Consider the following 13,924-nt stretch of genomic DNA (forward strand, 5'->3'; position numbering starts at 1 on the left):
TAAAATAAATTGAATTTCCTGCCAGTCCAGTTAGTTCTCCCAGGCCTGACTGGCAGAATGAGATTTAGAGCCACTGCGTTAGTTTTAAATCTTTCTCAAGCCTGGCATTCTTTGCCCTCTCTAATGAAGAATGCACTTAACTTTATTTACCACTAATTGCCTGAGTATTTTTGAATCTCTTAAAAAAAAATCTTATGTTTATAGACATTTTACAACCCAATTTTCTTGTTTTCAGAAATAATGATGTATACAGAGAACAGGAAGACAAACAGCCATAAGCCCATCATTTAGCTTCAATAATTATCAAGAATTTTGTTAATTTTATTTCATTTAACATCCCACATAAATTTTTTTTCCTAGAGCATTTTAAAGCAAGTCTGAGATATCTTTCTACTTCTGTAACATCAATATGCATCATTAACTAGACATTTTAAGACTATAGAATCACAATGTCTCTATCATGCCCAACAAAACAAATAATATTTCTTAAGTTAATTTAAAATCCAGTCTATGTCAAAATTTGCCTGTTCATCATAAAAGACATCATCTATCATGGTTTTATTTTAATCACAAGCCAAACAAGGTCCATACAATACATTTTTTAGTCTTATTTTTCTATTGAGAATAAGGTCATGGAACAGTCACACCTACATTTAAATTATTGTGCAGAAATGTGGGGGAACAGTCTTATTTGCTGAAAACACACTTTGGGAACATAGAATCTGTACAAACCTAAACAGGCACCCCCAACCATTGAAAATTTAATTCTAAATGAAACAGCAAAGCAAAAATTTGAGCTATGTACAGCAATAGCAAACTAAATTTCCTTTAAATGATTTCTTTTTAAACTATAGATTCAATCTATTTCCCCATCTCTAGTTGTCAGCCACATGGTCTTGTTTTGAAGTATTTAGGACACCTGCTACTTAGGCTGTTGGGAGTTTTATATTTATGCACACAGAACAGCCTGCTAGGGAAGTATTGATTTTCCTACAGCAGTTACAAGATGCTGTGTTTGCAAATGTGGAACAAAGAGCTCACTTTATATTTAGTAGGAATGTGAGTTCATCTAAAATTAGAGAAAAAACTTAACCTTGTAGCAAGATGAGGGCCAAAGGTGGGACACAGTAGTAAAGTGTAACCTCTTTACAGACTGTTCATACCAGTACAGGTACAGATAAAATTTTGGGGAAAAATATATACCTTTTCCCTTCTCTTGACAGAATATTTATAATCCTCAGCTGAGGAAAATGAAAATACTGAGAAATAGCACATTTAAGAAAAGGTGTTCACTTATCACTAGTTGCTCTTTATTCTTCAAAAATAAATTACCAAAACCACAATGTGATGTCACCTCATACCCAGGAGGATGGTGACTATAAAAAACAACAACAACAACAACAATAAAACAACCCCAGAAATCAGCCAAGTGTTGATGAGGATGGAGCTATCATGCTCTGTTGGTGGAATGTAAAATGCTACAAAAAACAATATGGTATATCCTTGAGTTAAAAATAGAATTATGGTCACATGATCCAGCAATTCCACTTCTGGGCCTATGCCTCAAAAAATTGAAAGCAGGATCTCAAAGAGATACTGGTACACCCATGTTCATATGGGTGTTTTCACTATGGCCAAAAGGTTGAAGTAACCATGTATCCAAAGATGGATGAACCAATAAAGAGAATGCAGCACATTCATACAATAGAATACCACTCAACCTTAAAAGAGAAGGAAATTCTGACATATGTTACAACAGGGAGGAATCTTGAGGCATTCTGCTAAGGGAAACAAAGTCACAAAAAGAAAAGTACGTATTTTTCTGCTTACAAAAAGTACAAAGAACAGTCAAATTCACAGGGAGAGAAAGTAGAATGGTGGCACCAGGGCTGGGGAGGGAGGGGAACTAGGAGTCACTGTTTAATGGGTATAGAATTTCAGTTCTGCCAGGTGAAAACAGAGTTCTGGAAATAGATGAGAATGTTCTTAACACCATGAATGAACTAAGAAATGGTTAAAATGGTGAATTTTATGTGTATTTTACTACAATTAAAAATGCTTAGAAAAATTGTTTCAAACATTTGTTAGGGGTAATGTGTCCAGTGCTCCTAGTGCAATGGAGACAAGGAGCATAACTCAAAGTTCCAATGAAGAGCCAAAGCCTGTCTGTGCCCAGGAACCACTGCTGTCTCTTAAGGGAAGAAAAGTCCTGCCTTGTTTACCTGTGGGGTACCATTGGTGTCTTTACACAAAACCCTCTGGTTTCTTTAGTATGTCCCTATCCAAACCTTATATTCTTGGGTTGAAGGATAAAATAACAGAGCCTCTGATTCACTCCCATAAAGTTGAAAATGGACACTTTTGACCCTGCTTGCTCAAAAGCTCCAAGACTGAAATGGGAGAGGAAGAGAAGTTACAACTTGCTTCAACTAGTTCCGTTGGATTGATATATAACCAAAGGGTCCAAATGTTCAGGAAAAAGTTTAAACTTTCTGTATGTAAACAGTCATTATAAAAAACATTCACTACAACAGATAACTTGTTATACAAGTTTAGAACTACAAAATACTTCAAGCATACACAACTGAGTTTGTCTACTAGTTTGGTGACTATGGTTAAAAATAACACTGGAAATCTAAGTAGTTCCAGGTCTCATAGATTGACAAGTTGCTCACATGTTAGTTTAGGGGATATAATGACCAGATTTGAAAATCATTCAGCTTCCGGTTTATTTCCCCCAGTACTGGGGATTGAAGCAAGTGTCACTTTATCACTAAGTCACATCCCCAGTCCTTTTTATTTTTTATTTTGAGATAGGGCTCATTAAGTTTTCCAGGATCACCCTGAATTTGCAATCTCCTGCCTCAGTTTCCTGAGTTGCTGGGAATATAGGTGTGTACCACTATGCCTGTTCTACTTTAAGAGCACTCTAGTCACTAAATGACATATGCCCTCCACCCAAGCACAAAGGAAAAAGCCAACTCATTGCTAGCATATGCAAGAATTCAACACATCTAAGCTAAACAACAATGACAAAAATCTGATTTAAAAATATTGCTCAGTAAAACTGTATTCTAAATTAGACCAACCAGACAGTTTCAAGTGGTAAAAAGCATTTAGACTAGGCATTTCCTCCACTCAACTTATTTTCTAAAAGTAAGTACACTTTGTATCTATTAAAAAGTATTGAGGATCTTTTTTCTTTTCTTTTTCCTTGTGGTGCTGGGAATTGAACCCAGGGGGTTGTGCATGCAAGGCAAGCACTCTACCAATTGAGATATACCCCCAGTCTGTACTAAGGATCTTAATTTATTAACTCAAACTTACTGGCTTTACTAAAAGATAGTAACTTTATCAGGATTTCTTCTGGTTCCATGTATATCAGACAAAAGTTTAAAATTACAAGATTTTAAAATGGAGCTATTAACAGACCATTTTTTCCTATCTCTCCAAATAACTTGCACATAGTCAATCCTTTATTGGTTTACTGGCCTGTAAAATTAAAATATAAAAATGTATAAATTTTCTTAGCATTCAAATATTAAATATGACATTCTTATCGGCATACAAATTATACCTCATGTATTTTTATATTATAACTAATATATCATAATGAATTTATTGTGATATTCCTAAGTAATGCAAGCCAATTTAAGGCTTATAAGGGTGTCTAAATGGTTCACTGAATATTTAATTTTTCTTATCATTTTGTAAAACTGTATGTTAGAGGAAAGGTTTTAATATTTCTGAACATTTCGAAATCTAGCTGTTATACACTAGCAATTTTAAAATTCACTTCATGTTTTGGAAGTTTCAGAAAAGTTAGGACACAACTTGGGAAATAACACAGAAACCAAGGAATGAAGTGAAAATTTACACTCACCCTACTCTTGAACTATGTCATGCTGGAAATTCAAAGGTGTGTATAATAAGACTTTTCTAAGAGAATTCTAGATTGTGTGAGAGTTAGCCTTTAGAGCTGTAACAGCAGAGAAAGAGGATAATGTATAAAGCAGGGCTGTTAAATCTTTAGTTAAGTGTGTAAGAGTCACTGTAAAACCTGCTAAAACTCAGATTGCTGGGTGATCTCCCATATTTTTTATCTCACAAGGTCTGTGGTGAAGCCAATTTGCATTTCTTACAAGCCTGCACATGAAACTGATACTGCTGGTCTACTCTGAGTAGCGCTGTTCTAAAACAGTATTGCATGATGAGCTCTATATTTTCAGGGACTTTCTACCATCTCTAGATTTCTTGGAAAAACAGAGAAGTAGTTTAACATAAAAATCAGAAGCAGAAATATTTTTGTTTTGGAATAAAGACAAATTGGAGAAGAAAAATTTGTGAAGTATGCCTGCTTTATTTTGCAGACCAAGGGACACGAGCCTAAGGGCATAGCTATCCTGGCCTGGGCAAAGATTTATGTGGAAATAATCACAGTAATGCTCAGACGTATCCAAAGAGAAAACCTGCCATGTTTCCTAATATTCTGGTAACCAAACCAAGTATGTCTTAGTCTCCTAATTGGCTTGGAAATGAGCTCAACAATCATAACTATCTTTGAACACCACATCGATGCAAAATTCTTTGGAAAATAGCTTGCTAAATTAATGCCAAATACAATGGACCTATAAGATCCTTGATCTTCTTTAAAAAAAAGAAGGACACAGCAGCAAAACACAAAGATTAAGAGGAGTATTCTCCATGTAACATTTAATGGTAATTTTGAACTGAATCTAAAGACAGATCATGATTTCTTCTGACTGGCTTTTCGTAATTGGAGGTTATTTTCAATATGATAGTTTCCCTTTTATTTTATTTATTTATTTTAGTCAAATCACCAGCAAGCATTGAACACAGTGCTCAGTTATATATAATGAGGCTCCCTCAAACTGCTATGTGTATTTGAGGGACAAACATATTGTGGTCAAAAATCACTCTGTTAGAAGAATTCAAGCAAAATGATAAAGGTTCTGTTTTTACTCTCAGAAAACAAATTCTGTCATTTCAAAATTGTGCTTGGATGAGCCCAAGAAAGATACATATTCAATTCAAATAGGTCAATCACTTTAATAAATCACAAGGAGGAATTAAATGCAGTAATAGTTAATGAATACTAAAAACTTGTATAATTAACATACCAAATTAAATGTTATGAATCTCTAGAATGATGCCAATGAATTTTAAACCAATTTGTTTCCCAAATATTATTATTTTTTTGTGCAACCAGATCTGTGACATCAATTTGCTGGAATAATATGCTCTATCTTCTGTGGCAGATTAACAAAATTGGACCTAACAGTCTCTTAGCAACTGCAGATGCTTTTAAGGTCCTTTGGCTATACTCTTTATGACATAGGTCAATAGTCTGAAGTTTTTTAGAGTGGTGATGCTAAGTCAATGTTTCATGAAATTTAATCTAAATTTATGATGATTTATAGCCTCAATTTAGACTTCTAGACATTTTGAGTAGTTACAGTACCAACTTACCCTCTAGCTCATTGCTAGAAATAATGTGTATAATGCTGGAGTAATGCTAGCTTCTAAAATTTACCATTAATTAATAATGAAGCACACAAAGGAAAGGTGATTTTTCAGATAGACACCAATTTAAAGAATTAGTTGTAACTTTACTCAATGTCAAAATGCCAGTTACTTCCTATAGATATTCTTATTGATTTTGACATCTGGTTTCAAATGCTGTCATTGGTAAATTTCCCTTCTTCATTTGTGTGCTTGAAAGTAGAATGATAAGCTGTACAGTGGAAGAAGTTTCTCTTTTCATCACTTACCTAGGTTCTGCCACATGCTGAAAATCTCACAACCCATTGTCACCCGCATGTCACCATACCTGAAACAGAAAAAAGCAACTCTGACACAGAGCCTCTAGAACAATGAAGTATTTGTGTTTCTGTAGAATACAATCTATCGCTGTCAATTAAAAGGCAAGACATTTTTAATTAAAGATGTCTACTGTATATGTCTTTGTGCCTCTAAATCAATTCTTTGCATACATATTTTATTTATTAAAACAGATCTGTCTCAATTTTTGTTTCTATAATAATTTTGAAACCTGAAAAACTTGCGATTAAAATGTGTAAGTAAGTTCAAAATGTTGAATTTCCATAAGAAGTTGCTTCTTGCCCTTTGGGTCACTGCTCTCCCACTTGTTATTTCCAGTTGTGGACATTTTGGTTTGTGAGCCATTTGGACTAAGCACCCTCTAGAAGGCAACTTTCCCACCCGACCACACACTGGTACTTACTTTTCTAACACCTTTTTCTTTTTGGAAGGTGTGAACATCTCCAACTGCAGACACAACTGGTTTATAAAAATGACTGCAAGGTAAAAGTAGGAATCCCAGATCTAAAATAAGAGCAAGATATTTAAATACTATTGTTACAAAAATATTTGTAGGTGAAATGACACAATATCTTGGATTTACTTTAAAAGTGGCAAGTGGATGGGGGTAGAGTTGAAATAAGATTCAACTTGATAACAGTCACGGAAGTTCATTATACTATTCTCTATTTTTATACAATCTATGCTTTAAATTTTCTATGAAAATGAAGTAAACTAACCAAATAAATAATGTCTACTTAGATATTGCTTCAAAGGTATATCCCAGGTTCCATGAGCTCTTTGGTATATGCTCAGTGGAAGATGTTTCGTTTCTCTTATAACACATCTCTGTATCTCTAGGGAGACTGAGGTATAAGATGGATTACTTTATTCCTATATGAATTCAATCTTGGAACTGCTTTTTAATGTAGAACTTTAAAAAATGCATATGTTGGAACGGAACTGGCCCGCTAGTGAGAGCCTGTCTGAACAGAGCACGCTCCGAGTCCCGGAGCTGCTGCAGTGCAGTGTACTCCTGCAAAGAACCAGCGGAGAGCCTCGATCTGCAGTCAGCCTCAGGGATAAGGGCAGGGCAGCAGGAGACCTCTTCAGGCGGCTCTGCCCACTCCGGCTGCGGGCTCTCTTCACGGGGCGATCCAAGATGGCGGCCTAGAGGGAGACTGCACCCCCGGTCGCTCCAGAACCCAGGAGTTAAGAAGGGGAGGCATTGAGAGACTCGGACTGAAGTGGAGCCACGGGTGAGTCTGCCCACTGGGTAAAGCTCGGCCCGGGTGGCAGGCCCAGATAGAGGTGGCTTATCGGAGCCGGGCAGGGCAGCTAGAGTCATCCACAGGCAGTCCTGCGCACTCCGGCGGTGGGCCCCGCCCACACAGCCAGCTTCTCCAGGTTCTCGGAACGGAACTGGCCCGCTAGTGAGAGCCTGTCTGAACAGAGCACGCTCCGAGTCCCGGAGCTGCTGCAGTGCAGTGTACTCCTGCAAAGAACCAGCGGAGAGCCTCGATCTGCAGTCAGCCTCAGGGATAAGGGCAGGGCAGCAGGAGACCTCTTCAGGCGGCTCTGCCCACTCCGGCTGCGGGCTCTCTTCACGGGGCGATCCAAGATGGCGGCCTAGAGGGAGACTGCACCCCCGGTCGCTCCAGAACCCAGGAGTTAAGAAGGGGAGGCATTGAGAGACTCGGACTGAAGTGGAGCCACGGGTGAGTCTGCCCACTGGGTAAAGCTCGGCCCGGGTGGCAGGCCCAGATAGAGGTGGCTTAGCAGAGCCGGGCAGGGCAGCTTGAGTCTTCCCAAGGTAGTCTTCCACACTCCGGCAGTGGGCTCTTCCCACACGGCCAGCTGCACGGTGCAGGCCCACAGTGAGAGCATTTCCGCACAGAGCCAGTTCCAAAACGTGGAACCAGTAGGGGGCTAGGGGCAGTATTCTTCGAATGAGCTGCTTTATCAGATTCCTCCAAGACATCAGGCTACTGAAGGCTGGGAGGTGATACACTGGAAATCTACTGGGACACTATAAGCCAATAGTGGAAAACTGCAATATCTCAGGGTCCCACTGACAACTGACCATTATGAGAAAACAAGGGAAGAAAATGTCCCAAACAAACCTAGATACTACATCAATAAAACCCAATGACAGCAGAGCAGAAGAAATGTCAGAAAGGGAGTTCAGAATGTACGTAATTAAAACGATCAGGGAAGCTAATGAGGAGATGAAAGAGCAAATGCAGGCATTGAAGGAGGAGATGAAAGAGCAAATGCAGGCATTAAATGATCGCACCAATCAACAGTTAAAAGACCAAATACGGGAAGCAAGAGATCATTTCAATAAAGAGTTAGAGATACTGAAAAAAAACCAAACTGAAATCCTTGAAATGAAGGAAACAATAAACCAAGTTAAAAACTCCATAGAAAGTATAACCAATAGGATAGAACACCTGGAAGACAGAACCTCAGACATTGAAGACAAAATATTTAACCTTGAAAACAAAGTGGAACAAACAGAGAAGATGGTAAGAAATCATGAACAGAATCTCCAAGAACTATGGGATATCATGAAAAGGCCCAATTTGAGAATTATTGGGATTGAGGAAGGCTTAGAGAAACAAACCAAAGGAATGAACAATCTATTCAATGAAATAATAACAGAAAATTTCCCAAATCTGAAGAACGAAATGGAAAACCAAGTACAAGAGGCTTATAGAACTCCAAACATACAAAATTACAACAGACCCACACCAAGGCACATTATTATGAAAATACCTAACATACAAAATAAAGACAGAATTTTAAAGGCCGCGAGAGAAAAGAATCAAATTACATTCAGAGGGAAACCAATAAGAATATCAGCAGATTTTTCAATCCAGACCCTAAAAGCTAGAAGGGCCTGGAACAACATATACCAAGCCCTGAAAGAAAATGGATGCCAACCAAGAATCTTATACCCAGCAAAACTTACCTTCAAATTTGACGATGAAATAAGATCCTTCCATGATAAACAAAAGCTAAAGGAATTTACAAAAAGAAAGCCAGCATTACAGAACATTCTCAGCAAAATATTCCATGAGGAAGAGATGAAAAACAACGATGCAAATCAGCAACAGGAGGCGCTAGACTAAAGGAATAGCCAAATAAAGGAGAAACCAAATCATGTCAAAAACAAATATGAGTCAATTGACTGGGAATACAAATCATATCACAATAATAACCCTGAATGTTAATGGCCTGAATTCATCAATCAAAAGACACAGACTGGCAGATTGGATTAAAAAGAAAAATCCAACAATATGCTGCCTGCAAGAGACACATCTCATAGAAAGAGACACCCATAGACTAAAGGTGAAAGGATGGGGAAAAACATACCATGCACACGGACACAGCAAAAAAGCTGGAGTATCCATCCTCATCTCAGATAATGTGGACTTCAAACCAAAACTAGTCAGAAGGGATAAAGAAGGACATTACATGCTGCTTAAGGGAAGCATAAATCAGCAAGACATAACAATCATAAATATCTATGCCCCGAACATTGGCTCATCCACGTACGTCAAACAAATCCTTCTCAATTCCAGAAATCAAATAGACCACAACACAATAATACTAGGCGATTTTAACACACCTCTCTCACCACTGGATAGATCGTCCAAACAAAAATTGAATAAAGAAACTATAGATCTCAACAACACAATCAGCAATTTAGACTTAACGGACATATATAGAATATACCATCCAACAAAGAATGAATACACTTTCTTCTCAGCAGCACATGGATCCTTCTCTAAAATAGACCATATTTTATGCCACAAAGCTACTGTTAGTAAATACAAGAAGATAGAGATACTACCTTGTACTCTATCAGATCATAATGGATTGAAATTAGAAATAAATGACAGAATAAAAAACAGAAACTTCTCCAATACCTGGAGACTAAATAATACACTATTATATGATGAATGGATAACAGAAGACATCAGGAGGGAAATAAAAAAATTCTTAGAAGTAAACGAGAACAAAGACACATCATATCAAAATCTCTGGGACACTATGAAAGCAGTACTTAGAGGAAGATTTATTTCATGGGGTGCATTCAAAAAAAGAAGTAGAAATCAACAAATAAACGAGTTAACACTACAGCTCAAAGCACTAGAAAAAGAAGAGCAGACCAATACCAAAAGTAGTAGAAGACAGGAAATAGTTAAAATCAGAGCCGAAATCAACGAAATCGAAACAAAAGAAACAATCGGAAAAATTAATAAAATAAATAGTTGGTTCTTTGAAAAAATAAATAAAATTGATAAACCCTTAGCCACACTAACAAAGAGAAAGAGGGAGAAAACTCAAATTACTAAAATTCGGAATGAACAAGGAAACATCACAACAGACACGAGTGAAATACAAAACATAATTAGAAGCTATTTCGAAAATCTATACTCCAACAAAACAGAAAACCTTGAAGACATCAACAAATTTCTAGAGACATATGAACTACCTAAACTGAACGAGGAGGACATACACAACTTAAATAAACCAATTTCAAGCAATGAAATAGAAGAGGTCATCAAAAGCCTACCAACAAAGAAAAGTCCAGGACCAGATGGGTTCTCAGCCGAGTTCTATAAAACCTTTAAAGAAGAGCTCATTCCAATACTCCTCAAACTATTCCATGAAATAGAAGAGGAGGGAACCCTACCAAACTTGTTCTATGAAGCCAATATCACCCTGATACCTAAACCAGACAGAGACACATCAAGGAAAGAAAATTTCAGACCAATATCCTTAATGAACATCGATGCAAAAATTCTCAACAAAATTTTAGCAAATCGCATACAAATATATATTAAAAAGATAGTGCACCACGATCAAGTGGGTTTTATCCCAGGGATGCAAGGTTGGTTCAACATTCGGAAATCAATAAATGTCATTCACCATATCAACAGACTTAAAGTTAAGAATCACATGATTATTTCAATAGATGCAGAAAAAGCATTTGATAAAATACAGCATCCCTTCATGCTCAAAACACTAGAAAAAATTGGGGTAATGGGAACATTCCTAAACATTATAAAGGCCATCTACGCTAAGCCCATGGCTAATATCATTCTAAATGGTGAAAAACTGAAAGCATTCCCCCTAAAAACTGGAACAAGGCAGGGATGCCCTCTTTCACCGCTTCTATTCAACATCGTCCTTGAGACTCTAGCCAGAGCAATCAGACAAACCAAAGAAATTAAAGGGATACGAATAGGAAAAGAAGAACTCAAACTATCCCTGTTCGCTGATGACATGATTATATATTTAGAGGAACCTGGAAATTCCACCAGAAAACTTTTAGAACTCATAAGTGAATTCAGTAAAGTAGCAGGTTACAAGATCAATGCTCATAAATCCAATGCATTTTTATACATAAGTGATGAATCTTCAGAAAGAGAAATTAGGAAAACTACTCCATTCACAATAGCATCGAAAAAAATAAAATACTTGGGAATCAATCTCACAAAAGAGGTGAAAGACCTCTACAATGAGAACTACAGAACACTAAAGAAAGAAATTCAAGAAAACCTTAGAAGATGGAAAGATCTCCCATGTTCCTGGATAGGCAGAATTAATATCGTCAAAATGGCTATACTACCTAAAGTTCTATACAGATTCAATGCAATTCCAATTAAAATCCCAATGATGTACCTCGCAGAAATAGAGCAAGCAATTATGAAATTCATCTGGAAGAATAAAAAACCTAGAATAGCTAAAGCAATCCTCAGTAGCAGGAGCGAAGCAGGGGGTATTGCAATACCAGATCTTCAACTCTACTACAAAGCAATAGTAACAAAAACGGCATGGTATTGGTACCAAAATAGACAGGTAGATCAATGGTACAGAATAGAGGACATGGACACAAACCCAAATAAATACAATTTTCTCATACTAGACAAAGGTTCCAACAATATGCAATGGAGAAAAGATAGCCTCTTCAACAAATGGTGCTGGGAAAACTGGAAAACTATATGCAATAGAATGAAACTAAACCCCTATCTCTCACCCTACACAAAACTCAACTCAAAATGGATCAAGGACCTCGGAATCAGACCAGAGACCCTGCATCTTATAGAAGAAAAAGTAGGTCCAAATCTTCAACTTGTTGGCTCAGGATCAGATTTCCTTAACAGGACTCCCATAGCACAAGAAATAAAAGCAAGAATAAACAACTGGGATAGATTCAAACTAAAAAGCTTTCTCTCAGCAAAGGAAACTATCAGAAATGTGAAGAGAGAGCCTACAGAGTGGGAGAATATCTTTGCCAACCATACCTCAGATAGAGCGCTAATTTCCAGAATCTATAAAGAACTCAAAAAACTCTACACGAAGAATACAAATAATCCAATCAACAAATGGGCTAAGGAAATGAACAGACACTTCACAGAAGAAGATGTACAAGTAATCACCAGATATATGAAAAAATGTTCAACATCCCTAGTAATAAGGGAAATGCAAATCAAAACCACCCTAAGATTTCATCTCACCCCAATTAGAATGGCGATTATCAAGAATACAAGCAACAATAGGTGTTGGCGAGGATGTGGTGAAAAAGGAACACTCATACATTGCTGGTGGGGTTGCAAATTAGTGCAACCACTCTGGAAAGCAGTGTGGAGATTCCTCAGAAAGCTTGGAATGGAAACACCATTTGACCCAGCTATCCCACTCCTTGGCCTATACCCAAAGGACTTAAAATCAGCATACTACAGAGATACAGCCACATCAATGTTCATTGCTGCTCAATTCACCATAGCCAGATTGTGGAACCAACCTAGATGCCCTTCAGTTGATGAATGGATAAAGAAACTGTGGCATATTTATACAATGGAATATTACTCCGCAATGAAGAATGATAAAATTATGGCATTTGTAGGCAAATGGTCGAAATTGGAGAATATCATGCTAAGTGAGATAAGCCAATCTCAAAAAACTAAAGGACAAATGATCTCGCTGATAAGCGGATGAGGACATATAATGGGGGGTGGGAGGGGCTAGCATTAGGTTTAGGGTTAGGTTTAGAGTTAGGCTAAGGAGAGCAGTAAGAATGAAGGAAAGAAGGACTGTGTAGAGGGAAAAGAGGGGTGGGAGGGGTGGGAGGGGTGGGAGGGGTGGGGGGGAGGGGAAAAATATAATAAACATCATTACCCTATGTAAACGTAAAAAAAATAAATAAATTAAAAAAAAAAAAAATGCATATGTTTCTTTGGATATGCTAATTGCTTAAATTCAGACAATACTTAAAAAACTCCCTGCCCAGAAGAATATTTTGTGTCGATATTTTCTTATACCAATTGTAAAATCAGAAAGCTATCAGAATAAAATTTCCTGAAATACACATAAAAAAAATGTGTAGGACTTCTAATGAAAGAAAACTATGTCTTTAGTGACACCATGTAATATTAAAGACAATGAACTACAATAAATATGTGAAAGACAACCTGTAATATGTAAAGAGTTCCAACAAATAAAAAAGAATATGATAAAACCCCAAGCTGAGCATGGTAGTGCACATCTGTAATTCTAGCTACTTGGGAGTTTAAGGTAGGAGTATCATGAATTTGATCTCAGCTTGGGCCACACAATGAGACCCCATCTCAAAAACAAACCCAGGCAAAATAATAAACAAAAGTTAAGAACAGAAAATTCACAAAATATGAACTTCAATTAATAACTAGTAACTAGTGAATAACTAATAACTAGTAAGAAATTGCAAATTAAAGCAAAAAGATGGTCTCCTTATCTAAGTGTTGAAAAAAGTTGCCTCATCTAGTGTTGGGTAGACACAGGAGAACAGGTAATCAAATATAACTGGCTCAACCTTTAACAATTCCACTAATAAATATTTATCCAAAGAAATAATTAAGGACATAAGCCAAATTTAATTTTGAAAGAATGCAACCAAAAAGGGTAGCTGTAAGAATGAAATAGAAGAAAAGAGTATCAAAAAGTAGAACTTTGATTATGAAATTTTGACATACTATTAGAGTAATGATTTAAAAAATATTAATTCAAATCCCATAGGTTTTTATTGTAT

The 13,924-nt window shown here is 36.9% G+C and overlaps 1 protein-coding gene across 1 annotated transcript in view; it reads right to left on the reverse strand.

Moving 5' to 3' along the window:
- The window catches only part of Dock4 (dedicator of cytokinesis 4), a 445,877-nt gene that overhangs the window by 65,976 nt on the left and 365,977 nt on the right, over nucleotides 1-13,924 (reverse strand). Inside the window, 2 exon segments of the mRNA XM_047560480.1 lie at nucleotides 5,793-5,851; nucleotides 6,266-6,366. Coding sequence (XP_047416436.1) covers nucleotides 5,793-5,851; nucleotides 6,266-6,366 — 160 coding nt within the window.

This window comes from Sciurus carolinensis, chromosome 8 (genome assembly GCF_902686445.1).
Source record: "Sciurus carolinensis chromosome 8, mSciCar1.2, whole genome shotgun sequence".
Taxonomy (NCBI): domain Eukaryota; kingdom Metazoa; phylum Chordata; class Mammalia; order Rodentia; family Sciuridae; genus Sciurus; species Sciurus carolinensis.